Source organism: Marmota marmota, unplaced genomic scaffold, assembly GCF_001458135.2.
Source record: "Marmota marmota marmota unplaced genomic scaffold, marMar, whole genome shotgun sequence".
Taxonomy (NCBI): Eukaryota; Metazoa; Chordata; class Mammalia; order Rodentia; family Sciuridae; genus Marmota; species Marmota marmota.
In genome coordinates this window covers 13,698,919-13,725,207 of record NW_026000026.1, presented here as the reverse complement: position 1 = coordinate 13,725,207, position 26,289 = coordinate 13,698,919, and the positions used below count along the sequence as shown (strand labels likewise).

The 26,289-nt window shown below is 42.6% G+C and overlaps 1 protein-coding gene across 10 annotated transcripts; it reads right to left on the bottom strand.

The window, feature by feature from the left end:
- Positions 1 to 518: 518 nt before the first annotated feature.
- On the bottom strand, positions 519 to 25,531 carry Stx16 (syntaxin 16). Of its 10 annotated transcripts, none has more exons than XM_048810879.1 (10): positions 24,702 to 25,531; positions 17,036 to 17,047; positions 10,554 to 10,669; positions 10,323 to 10,430; positions 9,617 to 9,757; positions 8,545 to 8,710; positions 7,455 to 7,546; positions 6,802 to 6,945; positions 5,549 to 5,629; positions 519 to 3,421 (listed from the first exon to the last, which is right to left on the bottom strand). In XM_048810879.1, exons 3-10 carry the CDS (start codon positions 10,614 to 10,616, stop codon positions 3,317 to 3,319), a joined length of 900 nt encoding a protein of 299 aa, XP_048666836.1. In that variant the 5' UTR covers positions 10,617 to 10,669; positions 17,036 to 17,047; positions 24,702 to 25,531; the 3' UTR covers positions 519 to 3,316. The 10 variants fall into 10 exon arrangements, with proteins under 10 accessions (XP_048666836.1, XP_048666838.1, XP_015335518.1 ...); XM_048810881.1 differs by having other exon boundaries at positions 24,651 to 24,780; XM_015480032.2 differs by lacking the exon at positions 10,554 to 10,669 and having other exon boundaries at positions 24,651 to 25,531.
- Positions 25,532 to 26,289: the final 758 nt, after the last annotated feature.

The following is a 26,289-nucleotide window of genomic DNA, read 5'->3' as shown; positions in this document are numbered from 1 at the left end:
TCTGCCAGCAGTATCCATGTTGTAAGCCAGTACTTCCTGACAAAGGGCTACCCAGCCTTGCAAGGACTAAACAGTCTCGGCTTTGAGTCCAACTGACAAACAGTGTCCCTCAAGTTTTCAGTACAGCAGGATGGGAAAGGCGCAAGGCCATTTAGAAAATCAAGTGTCCCGAATCCTGTGTTTTAAGAATTACTTCAGGAACACTAGAGTTTCATGTGAAAATTTCCAAATGGTTCTTGGTATGTGTATAAAATGTTTTCAAAAGAAAAATAATTAACTCCTTTTAAGGCAGTTTCCCTTTTTGTATATTGGACAGCAAATAGATTGGTCCCTTTGAAAGCTTTCATTAGATAGACAGATTGACTTTCCGACACTCAGGCAAAGGCCTCGGGCACAAGATAAACAGTCACTAGCCCCAAAGATCACAGACCAGACCAGGCCAGGCGCTCCCCTGACACAAATGCAACTGAAGGAAACGGTAAACCCGCCATTAAAATTAATACCAGGACTGCAGGATGTTCTTTAATCTACACGACTGCTTTATTGTACAAAAAGTTTCCAGTGACAGTAAATTAGTTCTTAAAAAAGGAAAAAAAAAAGTCATTTTGGATAGAAGCATTTCACTAATTGCTTTATTTAAGCATACAAGAAAAAAAGTCTTATCTGACCAATTAGGTTGAAGGGTTTTATTACCTTTAAGAAGCCATTAGCTGGGATAAAACACTGCAAGCACTTGTGTCAAAACAAATAAATAATGCTCTCTCAATTAGCAAAGAGAGTGGTAAATCCGTTAAATTAGAGACACGTACTGCTTCATGTGGCATGGCCCAGCCAGCACCCACCACCACCACCACCAGAACCAGACAAACAAGAACAGACAGCAGTTTTTAGTTACAATCTCAGGGAAGACCATAAGCTTGGAGAACGGACACAACCACTTCCATTTGAACTGGCCCTGGACACTTGGAAGAGGGCATGTGTCCAGGTTAGGCCTGAGGGTCCCACAGGGCCCTTCCCAGGCCAGGGGAGAGTGGCCCGGGCAATCGACACCCCCAAGGCCCAATCACTGACAGGAGTTGTGGCCAGTTAAAGGTCCACCTCTTTGCAAGGCAAAGTGTTGCCCTGAGGTACCAGGCCATAACAACTGGTTTTCTCTTAACTTCCTCAAATGCTACTCATCCCCCTTACCACTCCACCCCCCCCCCACCCACCCCCCGCAACAGGCTCAACAAAACACACAGTGGTTTGAGAACCAACAGTCAGTGCACAAGCTCTGGGGCCAGCACCTGGCTGGGCCTGTCCGCCTCTGCCTCCGGGACCCCAGTCACAGCAGCAGACAGCTGGGGCTTGGCCAGCACTGCCCTGGCTACAGGCAGAAGGGGACAGTTTCCCCTTCTCCAGGAGGTCCTGAAAATAAGTTCTAATCAGGTCTACTATGGTTTATGGGAGAACCCAAATTACCCTACTCAGGGCAATAAATATTTATAAATAAGTGGAGAGTCTTTCTTAAAGGGTCAATTTGCTTCAAGGGTTGCAAAGACCCTACCTTTTTAAAAACTTTTAACAATCATCAAGCACAGCCTCTGTGGATTGCTTCTGAGGCAAGACCCCTAACTGGGAGAGCCATCCCACCCCACCCCGCCACCATCTGACTATGGGGTCCCAGAGGTCTCTAGAGTCCCACACCTTGGAGATGCGGGGGAGGCACCCATTCCTCTTCCTTCATAAACATCTGCCTGGGAACGGCAGGCACACCTGTGGCAGCCCCTCACTCCACCCTGCCTCAGAAAGAGGAAACCGGAGGCCGCCTGGAGGCAGACACAATGAGAGAAGGGGAGGCCAGGCCGGGGCTGGGTGGTAAGCCCACGATTTGTTTGGATGACTGGAGTCTATAGCTTTGAGTGTATATTTCTGGAAACCACTTCAAAGTCAATTTTAGAGAGGCATTTTATGTGACTGGTTCAAGTAAAATGTAATACATTTAATGGGGTCATGCTCTTCTTAAAAATTTTAAGAGAAGCAAAAACAATGAAAAAGCTATAAAAAAAATTACACAAAGGCCAGTAAAATTACACTGGTATCAATTAAAACTGGGCAAGTAAAACTCAAACAGCCTCAGTTTTCAGAGTTATCACTGCCCCCCGGGCCCCAGTTCCTGGAACACAGAGGGAGACACTACAATGACACAGCGAGGGAAACCAAGTCCCACTCCCACGGGTGAGGGTTTCCCAGTTGCCGCCCTCGGGAACAGGACTACTTTCCCAGCATTGCTGAGTGGCAGCGGAAGAGCCCATAAATCAAACCACTGGTGGAAGATTTTACTTTGAAATGGAGTGATGTTTGGTTAATAATTTGAGATCCACTAATCCTAAATGGGGTGACCCATTTAAAATGGCCTCTGTGTAAATTCACAGTTCATTAGATGGAGTCTGGTTTGAACAGGTCATTATGTGGTTAGTATGTAAGTGATGGAGTGAGGACGGCCAGGGACAACCAGGACACACCGGCTCAGTCTGTGACATTCATGACACAGTCAAGCTTCCTCTTAATGGGAGATTGGTTCAAATCACCAACTTTTCAACTGAGGTGGTTTTGCTTAGTAACCCCTTTTGGTTTACAGTAGAAATGTGCAAAAATTTTAAATGAGGAATATTCTATTTACAATTAATTTAAACTTATGAAGCTGTTTTAACTGGCCCATCTAAATGTGTTAATTAACATCAATGATGGTTTCTTATTTTTCACACTTTGTTACTCTGATCATTAGCAGTGATGGAAAAGCTAAATTAAGTTAATGGGGAACAGATTATAAATTCTTAAAGGACTTCTTGGTTTGTTTCAACTGGAAAATATAGAGAGAAAGATGAAGAGGCATTTTTGCCTCTACTCATAAATTTTTGGTACCAAATTTCTTAAAAACCACATGGTTTAAAAAAAATTTTTCCAAAAATTATTTTAACATGCTGCTCAGACTTGACTGCTAAAAAAATAGCACGTAGACGTACCACACTGAGCAGCCACAGCAGTGCCAGAAACATTCAACTCACCTTCACTTTGTAAAAAATATGAATTATAACTGAGCACAGAACCAACCTCCACCCTGTCACAAGAGTAAAGGTCCTCGCACCCTGAAAGAGATGAAAACAAAGGCCCACTGCCCCCACGCGGGGCACCAGTGCAGCGAGGGGCAGCGGCAGAGGTGGACCCTGCACCTGGTGCCCGTACAGTCCACGGATGCAGCTCTGCAGTAGCCGGGGGTGCGGGCTGAGCCCCCACACCCAGGAAATCAGCGCAGTGGTGTGAGAACCCTACACTGCTAGCGAGACTTCACACCCACGAGGACGACAATGAGGACGATGGTGACGACAAAGAGTATCAGGATCACCAACATCTTCCGGTTCTTCTTTTGGTACTGCTCTGCCTACAGGGAGAGAAGGAAAGAGACAGTCATTTCCCCAGAACCCAAACCCAGTAGCCTTGCTTTCTGGAGAGGCTTCTGACACTTTCTGCATAGCAAGTAGCAATGTGTCTGCTAAAGACCAGGCCACATTAGTCAACCCTCCCTTGGTTTAATCGTGGACTCTGGAAAACATTGTTGGGATTTGCTGTTAAGACAAAGGCTGTAGAGATGCCAAAGACTGTGCTTCTGGATCTGGGTGCACCTGAATTCCCCCCACTCTGGCTTCCTCAGCCTCATAGAAAGTCCCATGTCTAGACACAGGTGCATATCGCCTTTCCTGTGAAAGAGAATAGAAGGTACAGTTCCCATAACCAGGAGGTACAGAACAGACGCCTGAGGCTCATTTTCAACCTCCCCTAAACTTAGAAATAAAAAACATTATCCTCTGAAACAGAAATGGGTTAAATGTGCCCCGTGGCTGTTGTGAGTAGAGCCCACCTGAGGCGAGCCCTCCCAGTGCCAGGTGGTACTCAGAAAAACGGAGGAGCTCCCAAAAACCCAGCCTGGGGAGGCCCATCTGGGAGAGCTCAGAGGGAGCACTACATAACCCAACATGCCTGAGGTGCAGAAATGCCAGCATGCCCCATGCCACTGCCCCTGACAGGCCCTGAGAAAACCTCTTCCTATGCAGGATAGGAAGGCAAGGGGCCAACATGCACTCCAGGGAGTACAGACCCCCTCCAGATCTGCAATCCCAGGTGGATGAGGAGAACTGGCGAGGACATAGTTTTTTCTGTCCCACCTCCATGCCCCCTGCATTCGTCCTTGGTGAGCCCCCCATCCACTGGTGGAGCCCCTTCTCAACTGAGAGGAAATGGCAGGACAGTGAAGTGACTACTAAGGCTCAGTCATCCTCAGAGGAGCCACGTGCCAGGACATAGGTGCCTGATCCCACTGCCCACATGAGGCCTGAGGGACCAGGGTGCACCTCTACTGTCCTAATGAGTACACCCAAGCCTAGGGCCAATACCCAAAACATACCAGAAGGCCTCTTGCAATGAGGCAGACAATACAACCCATGAGGACATTTCTAGTCCCCCTAGGTCTGTTTATTCCTGAGGGGAGGTCCCCCCCCCCCCCCCGTCCTTTTTAGAATGCAAAACATGCCCCACTCGTTGTTATTTAAGAAACTTCAAAAACAATGCATGATGCAGCAGCATATCAGAACCTGGTATCACACTGTGAAGAACTAAAGTTGATTTTCACTTTAATATACAGGGCTTGGCATACCTCCCTCTCATTGGGTGCTGCTTTCAGTCCCTCCTGTGCCAGCCATGGCTAGCACCTGAGGCAGACTATAGACTGGGCGCTCTGTGAACCTGTCATTCGAGTTAGGTGGTCACCTGGGCTGTCTGGCGACTGGTTTTAGAACAGTAATATCGTATTGTGTTAGTGAATTGGGAAAAGGCTCATTGTGTGGCTAGGAACACTACTGGGTCTCATAATACAAGGAAGTGGACACAATTTGTTTTATCTGTGAAGCACTATTATATTCCTTTAAAAGAAAACATGTGCACGTAGTATTCGTGGCATGAGACTTCTAAGATGTTTCCTACTGATTTTTAACAGAAAGAAATGAACAAATATCATGAAAACATCCTGAAACAGGCACCTCATCAGCAAAGAATGAGAGCACCAGCGCTCACACTCCCACAAACTCCCTCTTCTCCAGGTAATGCACAGACTTGGCGTGGTCAGCAGAGGGAAAGTGAGACCTCTGTTCTCTCCAGAGGGACTCTCCACCAGCAAGGGGGCCAGGAGTCAGTAGCTGCTCCCAGCCAGATACCCCCATAGAGAATAAGAGATGACTCAGGAAAGGAAAACCAAGTCCCTTCAGGATTTACTGTCACAGCAACATGTAACCCCAGACTGCAGCACTTCTGGATCAGTTAACTGCAGCAAAATGGCAACAGCACCCCACAAGGCAGCTGGAATGAAATGGTGGTGTGCGTTGACACAACCACAGAGAGCTGGCCATGCACTGGAATGCCAACGGTAGCCATGGTGGAAATCTGTGAATTCTCTCACAAACTCTCCAGAGTTGCTGACATTTCCTAAAAACTCCCAACCAATGGAAGATGATATTACCTTGTGAAGCTGTTTCAAGCCATCTTCGGTTTTGATACAGGACTGTTCAACATTATAGTCAATTCTATCAAGGACCGTACCCTGAGTAACAAAGGACAGACACGCAGGATCAACAGTCGCAGTGGGGGAACTGAACTTTGAATACAAGACATGCAAATTTATAGACAGAATCTACCCTGCATGTTCTGACCACCTAACTGTGTGGCTAGGGGGCTCACAATGGAAGTACAGGAGTTGACCCTCAAGCAACATCAGGTACTCCAGCCCAGAGTGCAGGGTTAGTTTCAATGAAGACTAGCTCATGGAAAAGAAAGACTTGACAACTTGAGGTTTTTGTTTTTGATTTTATTTTTTTGGATTTAGCCAATGTCTGATACACTGTATTCAGACTTACTAGGGATTTAAAAAATACAGAGTTCAATGGAAATAAGCTCTGTGCAGCAAAGAGACAACTTTGTTGCTCAACCCAGTCATGACTAGATCTGCTCACTGACCATTGTATCTACAAAAGTGAACACGATTCTCCACAGGTCAGAGCAGAATACGGAAAGCTCCAACCTACCAACTAAAATTTAAAATCTAGTCTCAAAAAAAGTGTTTTTAATTGTTTAATTTCCTAGTTCCTATAGGAAGAAGGGGACACTGGGCTGCAGGGAGGGCAGGACTCTTATTGGAAACATGCTAGATCAGGAGAGATGGAGGTTCAATGGGAAGCACGGGAGTAATTAATGTAACTGGATCTTGTGTAGCCTGAACACTCCATTCTGCAGTTGGTTTCAGGGGGATCAGGACCCAAATCCCTGCTGGCAAGATAATAAAATGCCCTAATCAGATTTTAACGGTGAACAACAATTTAATTCTACTTGGAAGCTGGTGATTCTAAGCGCCATCACACAATAACCCGCCAAAATCCGAGAGGAAATCTTCTCTATTGCCAGAGTTAGGGCTGGGCTTGCTAGGTCCCCACAGTAGTGGGCTCATATCAATGCCCTGGGGCAGGGGCAGGGAATATTACAACTTCTACTTATTTCTTTTTATCTGAAAAAAAGTTTATTAATATTTTTATAGAGAAAGACAGCAGCCAATGTAAATCATTTGTAAGTACATACCTACTATGTATATATCTGTACACATGCACACACAGAGCACAGTTCAAATCTTTCCCTGATTGAAATACAGGATTCAAAGGACTTCGAAGAAGGATGCACATCACAGCAGGAAACTTCACAGATGGGGAAGGAGGACCTGCATACCTGTTCTACAATCATGGCTCCTAAGTCCCTAAAGATCTCATTGAGGTCAGAGATGGACTGCACGATCTGACGTATATCTCGCTCCCGCTCCTCCACCATCAGCGTGTTCTGCTCCACCAGCACCAGCTGGTCGTCTGTGAAGCCCTAGCGAAACAACAGCATGGAATTTCCCCACTGGGAAAGCTATGGCACGCCAGCTCAGATATCATTTAAAGAAAACGAATTCTGAAAATATTTCTATAAAGCACACGACAATAAGCACTTATTTTTCCATAATAGAAAAGATCCAAATTCCCCCAAGCAGCGGGATCTATGGCACTGTCACCAAAGCAGGGGACATAGAAAGAAGCCCAGTCTGTAGCCATGCAAGGGCTCAGGGATGACCCTGTGCTTCCTTGGGTTCTTCCTGAGAAAGCGGGATAAGACTGCTTTCCTGACAGTTCTGGAAAGCAGACTACAAGGTATCTCTGCAGGTTCTGGAAAGGAAGAAACAGTGTGGCTGTTCTTCCGCCTGCTGAAAAGGCTACTTGGTGGACATGGGAGTCAAGAGCACACTGCATCTGCACTGCACTGCACAGGAGTCGAGGTCTAGGACAGGAGGAAACCGAGGAGTGCCTATGCACAGCAGTCACTTTTGCAGCCCCTTCACGTACCCGATCATATAGAGTATTATCGTCTCCATCATCCATTAGTGGTACTGATGTATCAAAAAAATGCTGGGATCTTTCCTCTCGATTCTTCATGCCTATCATAGATAGGAATCCACTTTACTCGAATATGTAAACCATTCTGGTTACTGTTCCGCCATTAAAAAGGGGAAATCTAGAGTAAAACTCAACAGTCAAAGTGGAGATCTCCTAGAAGCTTCAGAGAAGCAGCTCTGGGGAGGGGAGGAGGGCATTAATACATGCGAGGGTGTGCCAGCCTTGAGAGACCTTCAAGACAAGTCCCACTCTAGCTGTGCACAGCTCACCTGATGCCAAGACAAAACGACACAACCATCTGAGAATCTCTGAGTGAAACAGAAATGGTCACTCTAACTGCTATTACAAAACATTAACAACAACAACAAATCAATATTTTCTCTAGGAGCATTTCTATTGAGAATCTCAAATAACCCTAATCAAATTTCAGAGGCAATACAATTAAAATACAAATACTGTCAGTTGTCAGAGGGAAGGGAAAGAGAGGTGTTTTTGTTTTTGTTTTTTTAAGCATGTGGGGACTTTATTGGCTGGTTGCAATGGCAAAGTAAAAACCCCATTTTCAAGGTAAGTAGAATGAGGATATGACTGGCTTTGAACTGTATGGGAAGAAAAGGTACGCTGAACAAAGTGGTGGTGAAGGCAGGAAGTACTTATAAACTATTCTCAGAAGGTTTGTTAGGCATTCTCAAATACTTCAGTTGTTATACAAATATGTGGCTTCATGTGATGACAACTATTTCTTTTACCTATTTATGAGCAGTTCCCAAGCTTCAACAGCTAGAAAATAGCAATTTTTTTTCAACACGCTAGGATGATTTTCAAATTCCTCAAGTTTGAGATGGAATAAACGTTTGCTTAGATGTCAACTACTCTAGGATCCTCTGGTTAACCTGGGGAGGGGACCTCCTTTTGTTACAAAAAGCATGAATGGAAAAGGTACAAGGAATAAATAGAGAAAGAGTTACAAAAAAGAAACAAAGAGAACAAAAAGTAATTCTTTTCTCTAAGTCCCTTCAGTAGGGCAGGCAGCACTCACGTTTGAGGTAGCCCGACTGTGCATGCCGGAAGCTGGTGGACAGTTCCTGCAGGGCCTGTGCCAGGGAGGCAACCACATTGCGCAGCAGCCGTTCCTCCTGCTCCGAGCAGGCCCTGCGGGCCCGGCTGGGCAGGGCCTGCACAGCACGCTGGCACCTGTGGAAGAGCTGAGAGAATGGCCATGCTCAGGGCAAAAAGGCCTCTGCCACATAAAAGTGGGGGAGGGCAGTGCTGTGCCATGTAGCAGCGCAGGGAAAGCTGCCGGGATGGAAACCACCTTCAGCTTCACTTGTACACCCAGGAGGATGCAACTGGGTTCCCCTTCCCACATCCCTGTGCCTGTGGTGCGCCCCACACTGCATGTGACCTCATGCCATTTTTACTAGCTACCCTGCTATCACTGCCCTCTTCTCCTTTAATTCCCATGCACACACCAGAAGGCATTGCTGTCATTCCCACTTTTATAGAATGGTGGAGTTAGAGGGATTCATGGAGAAACCAGTGTTCCCACGTTAGGATACTCCTCCTCTGAAGACAGGCATTCAAGAGATTCAAACAAATAAAAATACAAACACTAATGCTTAAACACAGCCCATGGTAGTTAAAAATTATTCAGATTTAACATTTTATAATGAATCCCAATATTGTGTATAATTATATATATCAAATTTTTTAACATTTATAAAAAAATTTAGCATGCTGTTTTTTTTCAATTATGAGAACTGTATTTTAACATAAATTTTTAAAGCACTAGTATATAAAAGAAATTGTATATTTAAAAATAAAGATTGAATTCCACACTATTCTGAATTTAATTTTTATTTAACTAATACATAGTAGCACATACTAACAATTAAAAAATAGTCCCCACATCTCCAGGTCACTGCACCCATATGTTGCTACCTGGTGGGCCTCAGGGCCTCTATAAGTTCCTTTGAGAACTTCACGCTTGGAAGTGAAACTCTAGAATGGTCCACCAGCTGGTTTAGAGTGGCAATACTGTGTGGCTTTTGAGATGGCCTCAAGGAGACTTGGCCTGGCCATCAACTTCCCAGGATCCTCTGTGGTCTCACCTGTGTGATCTCTTGGGTGGTTATTTCAATGGCGTGTTCCTCCTCACTGCTGTCATCCAGGGTGGGTCTGTTTAAATGCTTATCGTGAAGGCTGGCTAATTCCTTCATCTTCTGTTTAATCCGGCCAACATCGTATTGTATCTGAATAAATGAAGTCACCAGAGCTCCATGATGCCTGGCAGGTGTCTAGGCCACTGAGACAACTACACTCAGAACAGAGCTGGGCCTTCAAGTTACCCCGAAATTAAACATCTCCCTTGAACAACTTTTCAATTTCTTTCTATAATTCAGGTGGATACCACTAACATGAAAACTGAAGCCAAGGGCTGGGGCTATACTTCAGTGGCAGAGTGCTTGCCTCACACCTATAAGGCACTGGGTTCAATCCTTAGCACCACATAAAAATAAACAAAATAAAGTCATTCTGTCCTCCTACAACTACAACTACAAAAAACAAAAACAAACACAAAAACAAAAACCCAAAACCAAAAAACAACAAAACAAACAAATAAACAAACAAACAAACAAAAAAACAACTAAAGCCAAATCATTAACACATACTTTTCTTGTGTGGTATGTAAAATGAATAAACCCAATGCTTAAGTATTTCATCTACAGTCACAGTAGTTTACATGGCAGATATCGTAAAACATGCTATTACTACTTTAAAAAAAATGAGATACTGAGAAACTCTCATTCAACTTACTTCATCCACTCCATCCACCCATTTCGGAGGTGACCTCTTTGTCACACCAATTGCTGCTTCTGGGTCTAAGCTAATGCCTGACACCAGTGCCATACGGTCATCAGCAAGCTACAGGAAAATAAATGGACATTAAAAATTTTTTTTGGATTCAATTTAGGTAAGGAAACTCTTCCTCCCTTTTAAATGTGGCTCCCTAAAGAGCTAAAGAAACATAGGAGTAAATGCACTTGCCTGTATTATAAACTTGCTTTTGACACTTAGGATTTGGAACTGTTTTCCTATCTTTTCATGCATCAGTTCTTAATTTCCTTGGGCATACTTGTGAACATGAATCTGACTTGATCTGGCTATAGAAATGTAATGAAAAAGTCAACAGAAGATCCTTAAAAGAAAGGCCTCTTAGTACCAAACTACAATAGAACGGCATGAACCTCAGCAATTAATGTGAACAGATACAAGTAAAAAGAAATCCTAGGCTATAAACGGAACTAATACAAAATTTTAATAGTAGCAAGGTTTACTTACATCCACTCAGCTTATTTTGTAAATAGTAATGATTGATCCAGTTATCTCAGTCACGAGATCATCAACCATGTGCTAAAGCATGTGAAAGAGCTGCCTGACCCAGGCAGTCACCCACAGGCCAGAGCAATGCTCGACACCCGCAGTGCAGTCTCACCGGTCATTTCTCTCCCCACTTAGAAACCCAGAGGCAACATACTCCCTTATTTTGAAATGATATCGATATTCCTTTTCTTCTCTCTCTCTCTTGCTCCTTTTTTAAGAATGGGAAGAAATCACAGATTTGCAAGGTTAAGCTTTTTTTGGGGGGGGGGGGAGCTGGAGGCAGTGAATGGGTTGAAAAGATTTGGAGGTGACCTCTGAAGCTCAGAATTTTTAAATGGCAATTTCAGAAGATCCCAATGAAAATCAAAATATTGGAAAATGGTCTATAAAAAAGCCCTTTATAGATAATACTCTTGTAAATTTCTAAATCATACTGTAGAACTAGGTGAGGAATTTCTATTCCTTTCTCTCTTCCCTTCAATTATCTAAATTCATTTTTTTTATTCATCTGGCAAAAACTTATTTGCTTACCTAACAATAAAGAAGTAAAGACAAAATTTTAAAAACCCATAGGTAAAAGAAAACAAATATCACATAAGAAAAAAATCTAGATTAAAAGAACTCTTCAAGTAATAAGCCCTAAATACAGAACAGGGCTCACAGCAAAATGCCTAAAAGCAAACTGGTGTCTTGGCCTTCCAGACCCCTATGCCTCTCCAACCTGGCAGCCAGGCCCTGCCTTACTCTGCACTGCGTATCCTCTGTACCACGGGCACCGCATCCACTCAGGAAATGAGTCTTGTGCAAGGACCACACACATACAGGACCAGACCCCAGGACTAGCCTAGAAGGCCATGGAGCAAGGATTCAGTCCACTGCATTGATCCAAGGCCTAGAGCCACAGGCCCAGGGTTGCCTCCATTCCTAAACAAATGGTGCATTACCCAAACCTGCACTGTCTGGGGTTGAAGTGGTGGACTCTCCATCACCTCCATTACCACCTTTTGTTTGTTTTTAAGAGTTCACTAATAGGAAATTTCACATTCCTTTTATTATTTCAATCCTCACAAAAACTAGGTGAGCTAGGAACTATTATTCCAATCTATAAATACAGAAATTGAAACTCAGAAAAGTAGCTTGCCCAAGGCCACAGAGCTATTATGTGACAGATTAAAACCTGGGTCAGCTGAATCCAGAAGACCCTTCCACCCTACAAGCTGCCAATCACTCTGGCAGGTCCATGAAATATAACTGCAATTTGCTAAGAAAATGAATCAGGACAAGCCATCAGATTAAAGCTCAACAAAACCCAGAACTTTGATTCATTCCCCAGCAACTGCACAGGCTCCATAACTGTTAGGAAAAAAATGGTCTCTTCTACCGACAGGCTGTGGAGCAGACACAAATGTGTCCTGCCTGCAGACAATCAGGGGCAGTGCTAGTGACTGCTCCACATTCCTGATCCAAGGCCACAGAGGGGCGTCCAACTTTGTGAAAGGCAGAGGGACAAACCACATGGTCACTTAACGGCACACTGCCAGTGTGTGCTGAATAGGGAATAACTTATAATAACAACCTGAACTTATACTCCAGCTTTTTTTTTTTTTTAATATTTATTTTTTAGTTCTCGGCGGACACAACATCTCTGTTGGTATGTGGTGCTGAGGATCGAACCCGGGCCGCAGGCATGCCAGGCGAGCACGCTACCACTTGAGCCACATCCCCAACCCTACTCCAGCTTTTTTTACTAAGCAAAATCTAAAATTGCCATACCTTTTGATAAGCCACAGATTTTCCACTATACCACTTATCTAATCTACCATATGTTATTATTATGCCATATTTCAATACAGCAATAATGATTTATGTATAATGATTTTGTTTCTATAATGATTTATAATGAACAAAATAAGTTGACCTGTTTACACTTTTACAAATATACATCAAGCTAAAATTTACCTGTACTGTGACTAATACTGTTTTATCTAAACAAAATATTGTAAACCACACATAACAGCTAAAGTGGATCCAATTCTTTTAAGCAATATTTATACAAGAAATGTGTTCTCCCCAAGTTAGATGTAAATCAAACCTGGGGCAAATGTACTTTTCTAAGGGTCCTAAAGAAGCTGGCTAATGAGGCAGTCCCTCCAGGAAAGCTTGGTCACCAGCCCACCCAGTTGGATGTGAGTGTTCCTGCACACCACATCAGTAGTTTGCCAATGAGAGAACAGCTCATTCTTTGGGATAGCAAACTTCAAATGGCCAACAATTTGTCCCCTTTTTGATAGCATCTACAGCCATAACTCACCATGATAGAAATGCTGCCCTACTGAGAAGAAATGTATCATTTCTTTTATCAGTACCAATTGGTAATGTACTATTATAAAAGAAGACAGGATATTTTGGGAAGGGAAACAATTGAGAATAAATGTCAATTACTTGAAACAAATATGAACATAAAAATACATTTTAAGTCTCAAATAGTCACCCTTTCAACTTCTAAAAATCTCACTTGCCACTTAAAAACACGTTTTCTTGTTTGCTGAAATTCCAGCATACATTTCCACTTTCAGTTGCCATCCTACTCCACACAGACCTTAAAAAACTGTCAATTTTCATTTTATTTATTCTTGCCTAATTTCAACATGATCCCCCTCTCTCTAAAAATATGATGTTGGTTATTAAAGCTTTTCTTAATTAACTTGTACTTCTTAAGTTAAAAAAAAAAACCACCTTCCCTTATTTTTTAAATAAGAAAAAATTGTTACAAAAGCTGTAGAGCAGGGTGTGGTGGCACATGTCTGTGATCCCAGCTAATCTGGAGATTGAGAGCATTGAGAGTTCAAGGCCAGCTTGGGCAACTTAGCAAGATTCTGCCTCAAAACAAAATAAAAAGGGCCAGGGATGTGGCTTAATGGTTAAGAATATTCCTAGCATGCTCAAGGTCCTAGATTTAAACACAAGTATGAAGGTGGGGGGAAGAGCTGTACTTAGGACAATTAAGAATTTAAGAATGCTTATCTCTTTAACTTGGGGTTGTCCTCCAAGAACCATGGAGTATACTACCCTAACCTGTGGAAATGCAGAAAAACTCCAGCAGAGGCTCAGATAGCACACTTAAGTGACTTTCTTGCTAGTCTCATCTTTTGCCCTTGATCCACTTCAGATGTGGACATTAGTTCTGTTAAAGAGCACAATGTAGACAACTTCCTGATCTATGGAAGGAACATGCTCACTCCCTCTCTAAATCCCACTTGTGTGTGCAGGCTGATTTAGTATGCTATAAGATTAAGGACACAGCACAGCCTCCTAGGGATAGGGAAAGTCAGTAAGCTAAAAACTAAAACAAGCCCGGCCACGATGTACTGGGATCAGGACAACACTGACAACTCTGAGCTGCCCGGAAGAGGGCCATTTACCAAGCACAGAAGGACACTAAAGACTGCAGCCCAGACACTCGGCTTGCAGGAGGCATGCACACTGCAGAGCGGCAGCACCATCCTGAAACTCCAAAGCTAAAAGCCTGGCTTCTTGGAGGGGTGAAAAAGCAGAGGGATGAGAGAATTGAGTGTCAGCACTGTGTATTTTCAACATGTGCTGATTTAAAAACAATACTGTTCCAGATTATGAAATGACAAAATACTTTTTAAACTATAAAAATATAGAAATAAAAAAGTTGAGAATCACCCACCCTGACATTAAACATCATTAGTTTCACTGATTCTTTTTTCTTAACTAACCCTTAACCCTTAAGGAGCGGGGTTGGGGTTGGGGAATGGACCAGCCTGGGCGCAGGGACTTTCTCAAGGCCACACAGACATGACCAGAGACCTGACCCAGACACCAATACACCACCTGCCCCTCCCCAAGCTATGTGGTTTGGGGGCCTGACATTTATATCTTGTGATTTTTTTTTTTTAAGTCTCTATTTTGAATTTTAAAAACCCAGCCATTTGGAGATGACTTGTCATAAGCAGATGAGAGGAGGAGGACAAAACAGAGGCCAGGCACTTCCCTGGCGGAGAGAATGGCAGTACTGGATCTCTTCCTCAGAGGACATCTTGTTGAGCATTTTCTGAGAATGAAGGTGGTGTCTCCAGGGTTTTTGATTTGAGTAGGAGAGTGACCAACTGTCAGAGTGACCTACAGAAAGCCCTGGAAGGAACAGGCTCTGGTAGACAGAGGCCTTTTCTGTGGGGGCTCAGGCAGAGAGACACCAGGGTGAAGCCTACCCTAGCCCAGGAGGAGTCTGAGTAGACCATCCCAGTACATCCCAGCTCCTGGTTCAGCACCTGACACTTCACAGTGATGAACACACAATTAGCTGGATGAATCAGCAGTAAATGAATGGGATGAATGGATGAGGTAAATAAAACAAGTCATACAATTCTGGAAGTTACACTCCATGAAAAAACCTAATGGTGCTGGAGGAGGAGAAAAAGTGGCAAGTGAGACACACAAGGGGGTAAAGTGGCCACAGGCACCCCAGGTAGACAGGCAGGAAGAGTTTGTCACACTTGCACTTCCGTCCATGAACAGAGAAAGGGCACTTGGGATCTCTGGTCACCAAAGGCTGAGCCTGGGAAAGGAAAAGGGCCCGCTAGCTCAGACGGCACACAGGCAGTCTCTGAACTTGCTGACTGAAGAGGAAGTGGGAAAGGGAAGATGGGTTCAGAGGGCTGACCCTTTGGCAACCAGGGCCACCGTGTGCCTCCCATGCAAATGCCCCTTCACCCAGAGTCCTTCCTGTATTTGCTTTTGTCCCTCATCAGACATTGCTCTTGGAGGGTCATAGGTTTTAACCTTACCAACTGCTCAGTAAGGAGTAACATCTATTTTATATTACATTTATTTTAAAACTGCCTGCACTATGTGCCTCAGAGCCTTAACAGTGCTGGAGTTTGGTCAGCAAAACCATCCATGTCCACTGCACCCCAGATATCCTTAACTTCATTGTGACCTCTCCCCTCTGCAGACCCAGGCTGGGTGCTAGCAGGGAAGCTCTTGAACAAGGCAGGGAACTCCCACCAAGGACTGGCAGCACCTGCTCAAGGAGCTTCCAGCTGAGAGTATGCTTTAACAACTGACAAAAGTCACCTGTGCACGTGTTGAATGCATCCTCCGCCCCAAAAAAGGGTGTGCAGTAGAAATGGAATGTCCCTTCCAGTCCCAGCTTCTCTTGGGAGATATTCACTGCTAGTGGTTTTGTGTGTATCTTTTCAGTTTTTTAAAGTACATACAAGCATAAATGTGAGTTATTTTCCTTAAAAAAAAAAAAAAAAGTGTGTGGGGTGGGGGTGAAAAGTAAGATTCACATTACCCACACTGCTTTGCCTGTGGCTTCCTTCCCACTAAGCAGTGTGGCCGGGAAGACAACTTGGGGACTGAGGACATCGTAGGATTTATTTAATGGGCTCCTAATGAAGGATATTTCAGTTGTGTACTAGCAACTAGTTAAGGTTTTCTGAATTTTTACATAAATCTTAGTCTATCAGGACCCCACATGTTCTGAAGGCAGTGGTCCTGTTCGCAGCTCACTGTACAAGTCTATAACTAAAACCAAAGAGCCCTTCCCCACAGTCACTCATTGCAAGAGTCATCCCTGGTGAGAAGTGCCGAGATGGATGGGTGGCAGCAGTGTCATCTCATTTCCCTCGACCTTTCTAGGAGAGCTAGAAGGAAGGTGCCTGAGCACACACTCCCTCCACCTGCTGGGCGAGATGTAGCGCCCAGCTCCAGAAACAACAAAGTAGGAAGATGTGGAAGACCCTCTCGGGGCTTCAGTCCCACCTCCCTGGGCTTCTGTCAGGCAGCATGTCCTCCTGTGCTCTACTTGAGCCATAGTATCACTCCCCTCTAACTTCACATTTCAAAAAACACTCAACTTTCGCTGCTTCCAATGGTGAGACACCTCCCAAGAGGTGCAAATGCTGCCCCACACCTCCTTCTAATCACCAGCTCATGCAGGGTGAAGACACTCAACAAATCTAAGCATTACTTTGTTAGACATATTATAATCAAAACAAATGCTAAAACATATATAATGTCCACTAGCATTTTATATATGAGCAAAGACTTTAGGAAAAAGAGGTACTTTATAAACTAAAATCACCTCACATGCAAAAATATCCAAAACACAGTACCTCATCCAGCTCCTGCAGATGTGTTGTTGCCGTCAGGTGGGTCCAGGTAGGGAGAGCAGGAAGAAAGGCATGGGGCAGACAGACAAGGCACCGGCAGGTGAGAAAACAGGTGTTAAGCAACTCTAAATTGACTAAAAACAAAGATCCACTAGTCAAGGCATTTAAAACTGTTCCCTTCTGATTCTTGCTTTCTAAAAAATAAAAGCTGCATTAAGACATATTTTTATTTTTATTAACTGTGGTTGCTTTGTTAAAGGAAATAGGATATAAGAAACAAATAGTTGTAAAAATTAAAATACAATGGAAATAAACACTTTGTTTTCACTAAAGTATACTAGTTAAACTGTTTCATAAATATCAAATATCACATACCATGCCACATTCTAAATTTTCTGCGGAAGATTAAATAAGAGAACAAGCTAAGATGTAATGTTACTGTGTCAAATAAATGCATATGTTAACATATAAATCAGCCCTGCAAGTGCAACAAAATTAAAAAATGAACAACCCTCAAAATTGTCTACTGCATTCAGCTATCTGAGCGACCCCATGTGTAAGGGCTCTACAAACAAAATCCCACAGACATGGCTTGATCTGTGGTCATGGAGAGCCGAGAAACCACTCTTTCCCGGGAAAACACAGGTGGGAAAATAAAAGAAAAATTCTCAACACTTGCTTGGTATGTATTATTATCAGTCTAGAAAGCACACAATCATCTATAAGGATATTATAAAAGCAAGCAAATAAGACAAAACAAAAGGTAAAGAGAGCTGTCTGTGAGGGGGAGCGGGGAGTTGAGCTTCTATTTCTAACTAAAGATTCTTTTTAGATCAACGTGGAACTCTGTCTTCTGAATAGACAGTTACTAATGACAGATAATCTAAACAACTAGGTCTTTTTTTTTACAGTATTGATCATGGAAATAATTAGTGGTGAATTGCAATAATCAACTGTGTTGATTTTCTTGTTTAGCAGTAAATTTAGAAAATTTTAAAAAACACACAAAATGTTCTCACTTAAAAATTAATAGTGCAAATGAAGTTGGTCTATCAGGACCAAAACACGACGACACAATGATAGCAATAAGATGTACTCAACCCACACTTCTTAGGTGGAACTTCAAGAGGTGACATTCTAGAAACCTGAAAACCTTCCTCACTCCTACAATTTGCTGGGGGCAAAGGAGAACGGTATTTATAAATACATGCCCCTCACAGTAGTGCCAGAAGATACCGGGAGAAGAAAGTGTCAATGGAAATTTGATCTTATTTCCTTTTACTTTAAAAAGGAAAAATGTTTGTTTGTTTTATAGTTTAACATTTCCAGCAAGAAAGCATGACACCTTTTATCAATAAAACTAGATGCAAGCCAAAACCCTAAGCATGGCTGCTCCGGCCTCTTCCCGCTTTGCAGCATTTAATCTTTGAACAAAATATCATCGCAAACCCCGGTCAGGATCTCTGCTGTGCACTACAGCCTTCGATGCTGGAGAATACACACCCTGCTTTTTTGATTTCTACAATTACTAGATGAGAAGAGGTAAAACTGCAACCTGAGATTCTAGGGCTACACACAACTCTCTTCTTACAAATAAGAAAACTAAGCTTCAAAATGTATAAATGCATTGCCTAAGGTCACAGAGCTTGCTGATGGTTAGGATGGGGACAGTCCCAGTGTCCAGACCTCTTTCCGTGCCATCCTTGGCCTCTCTAATTTTATTAACAATTCAGGACTTATTGTAACAGCCAGCTGCCACAGCACAGGGATTAAATTCAGAAGGCCCTCTTTTCATAGACCCCCCCCCCCATTTTGCTACTTAAAAACAGAAGGCTTTCAAAACCCCCCAGTCACAAAATTACCAGAACATTTAGTGAAGATCTGAATGAAAACATTGAGAATCACCACCAGGAAAAAAACAAAATACAGCCGAATGAACACACATTTCTACATATCTACACCTTCTAAATCTTTATAATGTCTAAATCTAAGTTTCTGACCTACCAATGGCATGAAATCAAGCAAATATTGAAAACTCCAAGTAGCATGTGGAATTTATAGTCTAAAAAACTTTCTACATAAAACTGAAAAATAAGTGGAAACCCATCTGTGTTTACTCAGGAAGTCTGGAAAAGTTGAGCAAAATGAGTTGGAAATACAGGTCTATGCTATAGTGATATTTACTTTATTTCCATTACTGCCAAAATAAAAGCTTGCTTCACTTTTATCCAACAAAGTACCCTTATTCTCAAGTAAGCCTCACTGCTCAAATGGAACCTTTAAAAGCAGAAAAGCAAATAGATCTAAAGAGAAATATACAATGATTTCATACTTGGATTCTAAAGACAGAGAACTGATTTTCCAACAGACAGCCTGGAATAGGGCTCAGAACCTTCACTCTGCAAGTTGGAACTGACTAGGGAAGGCCACAGAGATGAAAAAAGACTCTAGCCTACTGCAAGGAAAGAAATGCACCTTAACAACAAATCTTTACATTTTCCAGGGTCTGCAACCCGTGTTCTAGAAAACAGCCAGCACCAGTGTGGTCCAGGAGGTGAGCATAGAGCTCTAGCCACATGAGCTCAGTTCCACCCAGAGCCCCCCATTCATGAGATGGGTGATGCTCGGCCAACTTCCAACCCCTCTATACCTATACCCATACCTGTATCACAAGCACCTAGGAGGTGAGGCACTGTGAGGATGACATGAGGTTACTCAGGGAGAGGGTTCAGTGCAGTGCCAGGCACATAGTAAGCACTCAATAAAATCTTAGCTAATATTATAGTCAACACTGAATAAGGAGCTTAGATTTCTTTTACCTAGAGTTAATCCTTATTTTCTTCTTAAAGCACATATTTTATTAAACATAATGTGCTAGTTTCAAACTAAGACCAATTAACTCAAGCTTCCATTTATAGATTATGCATTATTTTAAAGCAGAGCATAGATTATGTGGTAAACCCTACCAATGTAGCTCCAGCCCTGCATTAGATTCATTACAGGAGATCAAAGAAAACAAAAATCCATACAGCATCTCATCAAATGAACAGCAGCTCAACTTCCACTTTTCATTCATTCATTCATTCATTCAAGACTTTACACTTTTTAATGATTCTTGAACTTGTACATCTATTTCAGTTTCCTTAAGCCAAACTGCCTGGAACTGCTTGTATGAGTGGCTATCTTAAAACTTACACTCAGCCGATACCACGTCAAAAAGTTATTTCTGCAAAGTATCAGGGCTACTTCTCAGGATTTTTGTCAGTAAACATGAACGGACAGCCACAACACTGTTGTTGACTATGGGTTTTTCCCTTTTCAAAATACTGGGTGCTTTGGTTGGGAGAAACAAAAACAAAACAAAAAAAGCTATGTGCTTTGGTTGGGAGAAACAACATATTCAAAAAGAACTCGAGAAAACAACTGTTGAATACACAGGACTACTATTAATTCAAACTTCTCAATTTACAAATGAGGCAAAAGAGTAAGTCTGCTACAGAGTGGGACTCCCCTGAGTTCCCAGACTAACCATCCACAGCTTTTTCCTTTATTTCATGCTGCCTTGAGGCACAAACATCACGGGGTGCCCAAAACAGAGTGCAAGAGAACGACCCAACAAGTGTGTTTTCCTGAGACTAAAATCAAACCCCAGTCTGCTTTTAACAATTAGCTTTACTAATATTAATGCAACAAAATGCACTAATAAGTAGAATTTTGTTCAATTTGGGGCACTGAAATTTAAGAAAGATACAGAAAAACTAGACCTTATTTCTAGGAAAGAAATTAAACCATGCGTCTGAGCCGGGACTTCTAAACCTAGGGTAAAAAAAAAAAAAAAAAAAAACACACCGGGGAACAAGGCTTCAGGGTCTTCATGCAGAAGGAGAAAGAGCCTTCCTATGATACAGATCCTAGGGGAAAAAAAGTAAAACTAGGACTACAGGCTGGGAGACATAGACGTAACTGAAGTCAATAAAGGAAAAGACGCTTCAGTAGTAAAAGGTTTGGAATGCCGAGCCCCTGGAATTTCTTCCCGCTGTCACAGAAAGTGATGGGGCAAAGGCGGGCAGTTGTCAACAATTGGGAGATATTGGGCCAAATGACTTTTTAGTCCCTTCTGGGGACTTGAAGATTTTCATTTTGACACAGTAACAAAAGGTTTAAATTCCTGCTTATCTGTGACATATTTAAATTCCTGCTTATTTGTAACATACTTGCCTGAATGCTATAAAAAATCTCAATGCATATATAGGTACCTACAATAACCCCCACTACCAATGAACTTCTAGCTTTTTCTTCAAATTAGTATTCAAAGAAATGTGGATTTAAATTTTGGGGATAGTATTAGATGTGCTTTGTTTTGAGTTGTGTGTGAAACCACATACACACAGACGCCACTTTGCAATCAATTTCTGCAGTTTTCCCCTCAAACAGGGTTGTAAAAATCCAGCATTACATTTTTTTAAAAAATCAATTATTTGAGGTAATTCATTTTTAATTGTGCATAAGACAACAAATGCACCAAAATTAACTTCTACAGTTTTCATTCTAAGTAGGAAGTTAAAATTTCATGTTACAATTTCAATTTTTTAAATTAAGTTAAAGTCTTGTGTTTGGTTACTTCCCTTTTTAATTATCTAAGTTTAGATATACATATTTATAAATTGTCTCTTTAATTGTTTTATTTTTCTATGATAAACATATTTCTTTTAAGTTTTTATTTATTACTTTTCAAACACAGTATGTAAAAATGGTAAAATATCCTCTAACATATTCATCTGTAGACTTCACAATTAACAGCATTTTGCTTTATTGGCTTCCTCTATTTTTGAGGGACATTGAGTATTTAAATAAGTAACAGCCGTTTTGACATTTCACTTCGAAACATTTCAGTAGGCATCTCTACTAAAATTAACAATTTTAATTAGTTATAATTAATCAGTATTTCTTAGTATCCCGTAAAACCTAGACCATATCAAATCCGACAGATATAGTTTTGCTTTTGTTATATGGCTTTAAAATTATCAAGTCAGAAATGAGGTTTTAAAATATTTGAGCTAGAAGTGCAGTGAGGAACACTGAAAATCATAGTTTTTAAAAATCACAGTTTTTTAAAAATCACATTAGCCATGTCTTTTTCTCCAAAATATTTATAATTTTTCAAATGTCCAGAAAAGGTAAAAAACGGCAATCTCTACATATATTCACACCTGGCTATATTTGATTCTGTGTGCGCAGAAATGGTTTCTGTGAAATCACCCTTAAGCAAACAGAAGGTGTAATACTTCGCCCTAAACACTTCAGAAATTGATGGCACACAGTGTCTAATGTACACAATCAAAATTCACAAATGTGCTTTGTTTTAAAATTCTAACTTAGGCAAACTAATTCTGTTAGACTGCAAGATCTATTTTTTAGACTCTGAATTGACTACACAGATATTTGAAATGATCTGATTGTTTTTAAGGATCTGAAAAAGATTTTAAATGCTCCCACTAATATAGGCATATAATATTTTCAATGGTGTGACATAAAAATATTTTTAATGTTCCGACTTAAAACATGTGTTTTTAGTTAGATTTAGAAATCTACTTTCAAGAAACTGAATTAGCTAAATATATCTGTACATTTCCCGACATATCTATTTTCCCAAAATTGTACACTTCAGTAATTTATTTAATTATTTTACTTAGTTTACATATTTTTAAAAAATTTTGAAATTAGAAAAGCATTTTAAAATGTGGTTTGACTCAGAAATGTACTTTTAAAAAGCACCCGTCTCAGACACCAGGTTTTTAAATCATCTCACTTAAAGATTAAAAAAGGAAAGAAAAAATTCTCAAGTTACACAAAGGTTCAGGGTGTGCTGAATTTTATAACTGAAAAATTTAAAATGATGTTTTATTAATTAAAAGTGAGACCCCAGAAGCATTAACACGGGTTTTAGTTCCGTGTTTTCCCCCTACAAAGAAGCATAAAATCAAGTCATTTAAGGAGCATGCAATTCTTCCTATTTAACATAACTAAAGACCCATTGAGGAATTTCATTCCTTCAGTTTCTGCACTCTATTTCTTGGCTTATTTCAGGACACTGTTTTCAAAATTAGCGCTAGACATAGTCTGTTTCTGTGCTTGACAGCTTTACATTTATTTCTGTATAATACCATTTCTTTCCTTTTATAAATGTAAAATGCCTTCAAATTCTCATGTAAATAAATAGAAACCCAATATATCCAGTCCTTGCTTTCTATGCTTTTTGACCAAAGTTTACATCCTTTTATTCCTGAAAGTGCACACATGGCTTAAAATCGCTTTTCAATGAGTAATATGGCTAAAGATATTTTCCACCACGACTTACAAAAACGAAAAACGGTCTTGGTAGACATGTTAATAATTACAACACTTGCCATAATTTTTCTATTTAGTATTATGGATAAATAATAAAGAAAAAAATTAAAAGGTAGTACAGCTACTATGAGGTGAAATAAACATTGGATTTCAAAGCTCTCTTTCAAGCATAATCCCCAAGAATCAGATCTTGGGGGTACTGTTCCCCCATGTTCCAGTTGTTTCCATTCAAACCTAGCCTGGCTAGAGCAGGAAGCCCCCTACTAACACAAGCTTTATATCTTCACTTTTCAATTAAAGATATTACAGAGCTAATAATCAACATTATTGTTTGAATCACCCTGACCCGCCCCCTTATTTAAAAGAGCAGTAAACTGAGGCTCAGAAAAGGAAAGTTAGCCCCATCAAAAGCAACCCTAAAACAGTAATCTTTCTAAGACCTTGCTTTAAAAAAAAAAAAAAAAACAAAAAAAACAAAAAAAACTCTCCTGTTAGGCTAAGTGAAGGTTCTGGTTAATAAAAATTTAAAAAGAACATGTGCTATTTTGAGGGGTTAATTTTCACATACACATCATGTTTTTTAAAAAAGTTCGAATGCAGGGGAAAGCTTAATTTCCTGTCTGGGAAATGGAAAATGAAGAGCCTCGCACCTCACAGTCGCACAAACATGAGCCCCCAGGAAAAACAGTGAAGCAATTATTCATAGGGAACATGGCCACACAGAGGGCTGCGAGGCCATTAAAAGAAAAGGGGTGGAAAACACACACACAACAACAACAACAACACAACTCCTTCCTCTTTGGGGGAAGGGAACTGTTCACTTGCAAAGATTTGGGTCTGCGATCCCGCAACTCAAGTCATTAGGGCCCAAGTGAAGCCCACCATGAGGGCGGGGGGAGCTTCAAACAAAACAAAACAAAAAGAAGTCTTCAGAAAAGCCTAACGCTTCCAAATCCAAGTGTTAAAACATATGTAAATTGGAAGCCACCGGTCATGCAGTGACGAAGGCGGGAGGGGGGAGGACTGGGAGAGCTGCGGAAGTGAGAGGGCAAGGCAGAGGTGGGGCAGGGGCCTAGGACGGTTTCCTCAGCCAGGGTTATAGAGGCCCTCTGACCCTAGCCACGAGACCTTGCATTTCCGTATTATTCTTAGTCTTATTTTTCTTCTTCTTCTTATTTTTTTTTAAACAGAGAGACAGACAGAGACAGACAGACAGGCGGAGCCGCAGTGCACACGGTGCGTGTGTCGGAGAGGCCGCCAGGAGACTCACCGCAGCAATGCTACGTGAATGCAGAGGGCTGGAGGTGGTGTGACTACTCACTTGCTCGGCTAACAGCTGCCGGTTTTGGATGGAATTATTCCGCAACAACAAGAAAGCGTCGGTTAAACGCCTGGTGGCCATGTCTCACCCTTTGTGACCCCCCACTCAGGGTCCCCCCCGCCCACTGATAGTCCTGATTGATTCACTTTCTCTTGGTCTGGCCTAGCCGGCCCACCCTTTCACAGAAGCCTCTCTTCACGAGGCCCAAAGCCGAAAAGCGCAGCTTTGCGCTCCGCCAAAGCGCAAAGACCCCTCCCCAAATAACCACCTAGGCTTTCCAATTGTCTGACTCCCCCTACCCAAGACCTGACTTCGATCTCTAAGCACTTGAATCCCCCCAATCCTTGCTTAGCGGGCCAACGTCCCAGAGACCCCACCCCAATCCAACCTTCGATCTACAAGCGTCTAACTCGCCAATCCAGCTCGGAAGTGGGAGGGCCTGAAGCCCCCTACCACTCTCAGTTGCTGAGACCCCCAAAGGTCCTGGCCCCCGGGCCCTAGCGCGGGTGCTGCGCTAGGCCCCGCCCTGACGCCGGGCGCCTTGCCCCCCCACCCGCGCGAGGCCCTCTATGTTTCTGTGTGGACAACCCGAAGCAGGCCCGAGCCCTGAACTACAGAGCGCCTGCAGCTCCCTACTCGGCAGACCGAGCTTGCCAACGCTCAGCCCGACCTCCTGACCCCTTCCTTTCCTGAGTGGCCTGGTCCTCCACTGCCAGCAGGCTGCCGGCCTCCAGGAGGTCAGCAGGGCCTGCCTCCCCGGCCTTTTCACGCCTCTTCTCCGGCTCCCTCCATCCCCGGATCTGACTGTAGCCCAGCCCCGGGCCGTTTCCGTGCCCTCTAATGAGGATCTTGAGTATGCTTTTAAATATTAACATTCAGATTAACTACCAACTAGATGTAGGGACAACCAAAAAAAAAAAATTGGATAAGCTTAATAAATGTAAAAACCAAAAAAAAGACTCAAATTAATTAACTACTTTAAGTCCAAGAATTTCAGGCTAGAATTCCTGACAACTTTATTTCNGGGCCGGGGTCGCGAGCCGGGCCAGGCCCGGGGTGGAGCGGCCTCGCTGTTGCGTACGTTGACAACTTTCTCCCGCACGCGCAGGTGTCCCTAGCCTTCCCGCGGGTGAGGAGACCCGCAGCCAGCGTCCGCAGCTTCCGTCGGCCTGCAGGGAACGCGCGGGAACCGGAGTTTTTCCTCTAAAGGAGACTGTTTCTGTGCGTTCTTCGTGTAACTAAAAATTATGTAACAAGTATCTTTGAGGCAAATAACACAATGCATAAAAGAAAACCGAGAGTGCCAGCGATCAGGGTTGAGCGCATCGATGGCCAGGACAGGCTCCAGCCCAGCGCCGCGCGCCAGCGCTCACAGGGCGCACAAGGCACTGGCTCCCGGACCTTTAGCAAAGGTAAATCCGCCCGTGGCGCGCGGCAGTTCCTGCAGCGCCCGCCCAGCTGGAACTCGCAGGGCGTGAAGAGGCGCCCCTGCAAAGCACTGGCTTCGCAAAAGGCAAGCGGGGAGCCCTGCGTGGACTACTGGGATTAGTGGACCCCCGGGGAAATACCTGCCCATCAAGGAAGAGTT

Excerpts from the sequence above, each read along its gene's own strand:
- Stx16 (XM_015480032.2), bottom strand. The coding sequence starts at position 24,782 with ATGGCCACCAGGCGTTTAACCGACGCTTTCTTGTTGTTGCGGAATAAT. Across the intron at positions 7,547-8,544 it reads ACAGTCGGGCTACCTCAAAC|GCATGAAGAATCGAGAGGAA; the intron begins GTGAGTGCTGCC and ends TATCTATGATAG. Across the intron at positions 6,946-7,454 it reads ATAATACTCTATATGATCGG|GGCTTCACAGACGACCAGCT; the intron begins GTACGTGAAGGG and ends TTGTTTCGCTAG.